This window comes from Solanum pennellii, chromosome 2, assembly GCF_001406875.1.
Source record: "Solanum pennellii chromosome 2, SPENNV200".
Taxonomy (NCBI): domain Eukaryota; kingdom Viridiplantae; phylum Streptophyta; class Magnoliopsida; order Solanales; family Solanaceae; genus Solanum; species Solanum pennellii.
The window spans coordinates 39,582,080-39,586,104 of NC_028638.1; the positions used below are offsets into that span (position 1 = coordinate 39,582,080).

Genomic DNA, 4,025 nt, shown 5'->3' on the forward strand with positions numbered 1-4,025 from the left:
TTTAAAAATACTATCAACTTCAAATTTTTATTTTTTCACTCCTACACCCTCCTCCTGCCTCCCCTCACTACCCCCACCCCCACCACCCCACCCCAAAAAAAATTGTTTTTAAAAAATATTTTCAATTTCATAAATTATTTTCTACTCTAGTAAAAATAAAAGATATTCCTCAAAAATATTTTTTATTTATAAATCAAACACTAAAAATCATTTCCGAAAAATATTTTCTACTCACCAACCAAACATGAGAAAATAAGTCCAAAATCTACTTGTTTTCCAGGAAAACATTTTCTAGGAAAACATTTTCCATGGAAAACATTTTCCTTCATACCAAACACACCCTAAGTACGTTTGGTTTTTAAGTCTGAATTTGAATGATTCAAATTCAGCCCATTAAGTTTATTTGTTTTATTTTTTAAAAAACCTCTTAATAGGTCTGAAGAGGTCTAAATGAATCAGATCTGTAGGAGACTTTAACAACATTCAGACTCATTTGATAAGTTATCAAATAATAAACAATAGTTTCTCTGCATTGAATGTGTCTTTTTATGTCATAACTAAAAATCTCTTTCAAACTAATGTGTGTCAAGAACAATGATTGCAATAATATTTTTGGTGTATTGTTGTTTATAAAAGTTTTTGAATGAAGAAATAGTACTTCAAATTATGATTATTAAAACTTTTAAAAGACAAATTTCTTCAAAAGTTATATATTTTTGCTGAAATAAAAAATTTATAATATTTTATTAATAGAATGTTTAATTTCACTTCTATATTCAGATATTGAAAACAAAATGTTTAATTTCACTTCTACATTCAGATATTCAAAATAAACAACATTAATTATTTAGTGTTCAGATTTAGAGAGCACATCTTAATATTCAGATGTGTATTCAGATCAAAACACCCAGAACTTAATGCAAATCTTAATATTCAAACGTGTATTCAGATTCAGACCTCTTAATCTTAATGAAAATAAATGAGGCCTTACTCTGTTCAAAAAAGAATGATCTCCTTTCCTTTTAAGTGTGTTTTTTTTAAAAAGACTTGTTGCTTTTTTTTTTTTTGCAACACTTTATTTTCAACTTTTAAAGTCTATTTTATTTTTTTAAATTTCGTGCCAAATCAAATTAGAATATTTTTTTTGAAACCGAAGGAGTAATATTTGTCAAAGCACACATAATAACAGTGAGCCATCATTCATATATATATTTATTTATTTATTATCCTTCTTATAAATAAGATTGCACACTGGTATCTAACAATTGCAGTAGCTAGTTATTATTGCAATCGATCTCAAAATGCTAGTGGATCCTAACAAGCATCCATCTTTTTGCAAACTATTATTCAAACAAGGTTTCATGGATAAAATAGTAAGTCTACTATTATTTTTCCTTTCATTATTTTCTTCTATATATGGTGATCTCTATTTTCATATACTTGACATTTTTCTTCTTCTTATAAGCTCATGCCACATATTTTCATCAAAGAAAACAAGAAATTGTTGGCCAAGACTTGCTTATTGAAAACAAATGTAGTTGGAATGTCGTGGGAAACAAAGATCGTGAGAGAAAATTCCAACTACTTCATATGTGAAGGAGATTGGCCACAATTTGTGGTGCATCATAAATTGGAGCTAGGAGACATTTTGATCTTTTTTCTCATCGATAAATCAACGTTCCATGTCCTGCCTTACTCTCAGAAAACATTCAAAAACTCTAGTGGCAGAGGAGCATTTCAGGAACTAACCAGTTCTTCGGAAGAGGAACATGACGTTGGAATCACTACGATGAAAATGAAAATGGAGCAAAAAGAATCGTCAGGTAAGTGTAACTAGTAATCTCAAAAATAAGAAAGTTACATATTATTTGTAAAAATACTTTTCACTCTTTTTACAGGTGTTGTAAAAAAAGAAGAAGCTGAGGGCGGAAAAGAAGAAAATGTTCCAAAGACGAGCAGATTCAGTGTGATCAACATAAACAATAAAGATCCGTACTTTGAAATGGTTGTAAGAAAGACACATTCATTTTTTATGGTAAGGTTGATTAAACAATTTATGTTCTTTTTCTTTGATTAATTATGCGTTTAATTACTTAATTCCACTGAAAATCAAACATGTTTTGCTTTATGAATTTATGTTTAGACCATCCCGAAGAGCTTTGCTATATGGACGGGCATAACTAAGATGAAGAAAATGAGACTGGTAAATGAAAAAGGCAACAAGTGGAAATTAGTGGACATAGTGCATACTCGGCAAAGGGTTTACATGAAAAGAGGATGGGCTGAATTTCGAACTCTTAACAAAATAGGCAATGGTCAGACTTGTCGATTCAAGTTGATTAAGGAAAATTGTTGTGAGTATTGTGTTTTACAGGTTCAGAAGATCCACAAATCCAAGTGCTTGAAATAGTCTACAATATGCATATGTACTAATGGTTTCTTTTTGTTTTTCACTTTGTTATGAAGATGGAACTAAAACTACGACTTGGGCATCTTTAATGTGTTTTGTATGTTTCATATAACTTGATTTACCCAAGCCAAATTGAAAATCATGTGCATTTGCTGAACTTTTTTGATGACTTGTATTATGTACTTCACCTAAAGTATCAACATGATGTATATGTCAACAATCGCGCTACTAGAATATGGATCATGACTGTTATACTTTTGGTGATTACGACTCGTAGCAAAATGTTTTATTTTTTAGTTGAGCTGCTCATTCAAATCTATGGACGAAACTTACCTGACCACCGAATTAGATTTTTGGAGTTTGTTAGAGTGTCTGTTGCAACTCAATCGCAGTGTTTTTGATTTGATAATTCATCGTTGCCCATTGATACAACATTTGATATTTCACAGATACGTAAATCAATTCGAATATTTTTCATTGGCCATTGATATAGCAATAAGACCATTGATACATCAATTTACAGATACAAATAATTCTGATTGTTCTTTGTTTGCCATCGATACAACAGTACGACCCTTGTACAACAATTTCCTCGTACTACCATCCATGCAACAATTAGTCAGGGACGACTCAATGTAATTGAGAGCTTAAAGCGAAATTTCAATTCGCAGCCTAATATATGATATACTTTATATACGTATTTATTCAAAATTTATTTTTTTAATACTATTTAGATTGAAATTATTAGTACTTAATATTGTTTTTTCAGTTACTAGTTTTAGGTAAGATTTTATCAATTCAACATTGAAAAACATCCTTAAGTGAGACAATTATTATATGTATTGTTAACATAGTGCTATAAAGTAATAAGTTGATAAGTATTAAATAAAGATAAGAGTAAGAACCATAGATTTTGATACAAGAAGTTGATGACTTGGTATACCTCTTTTCAATATGCTTATATTCTAATAATGCTTGAAACTAAAATTTAAAAAAAATAAAAAAGAATTTGTAATTCACCTTTTCCAACACTTTTCACTATTAATTCTTATTTTTAACAAAGTACAAAAGATGTTAAAGTGGATAAAATAATTTATTTAATAAAACATTATATTTTTTATCATAAATAATTAATTTTTCTATAAAAATTTTAACACATAATTTAATCTTAACAAAAATTTGAATCCCCCAATTGAAGGCAAAGACCTTAAAGGCCTAAGCATAGAGCTGCCCTTACAATCAGTTGTCTCAAATACTGAAACAGAATACAACAATGTCAAGCATAACATTGTTAGTTCACCATTTTGGGTACTGGAATGATAAAAATTTTTTTGTGTTGACTAAACTATAGAGGGGATCGCGATAAAACAGTCCATTACTAGTTAGTTATAGAAATGGGGTACGTTTTTTTTCATTTATTTTTAAATTTATCTTTATCTATCTAAAAAATAAAATATTTTCAAAAAACATAAATAGAAAATAATATTTTTTTAAAAAAAAAACATATTGTAACCTAATGTTTAAATATGTTTAAAGCATATCTTTTTAATAATAAAAAAATAAAAAATGTGACATGGCACCCTAATAGGAGAGAAATAATATTTTTTGTGTCAAG

The 4,025-nt window shown here is 28.6% G+C and overlaps 1 protein-coding gene across 1 annotated transcript; it reads left to right on the forward strand.

Annotated features, from left to right (window-relative positions):
* The first annotated feature begins 1,234 nt into the window (after positions 1–1,234).
* Positions 1,235–3,178, forward strand: LOC107009562 (B3 domain-containing protein REM9-like). The gene is made up of 4 exons (XM_027914376.1): positions 1,235–1,373; positions 1,466–1,823; positions 1,899–2,035; positions 2,144–3,178. Exons 1-4 carry the CDS (start codon positions 1,302–1,304, stop codon positions 2,408–2,410), a joined length of 834 nt encoding a protein of 277 aa, XP_027770177.1. The 5' UTR covers positions 1,235–1,301; the 3' UTR covers positions 2,411–3,178.
* Positions 3,179–4,025: the final 847 nt, after the last annotated feature.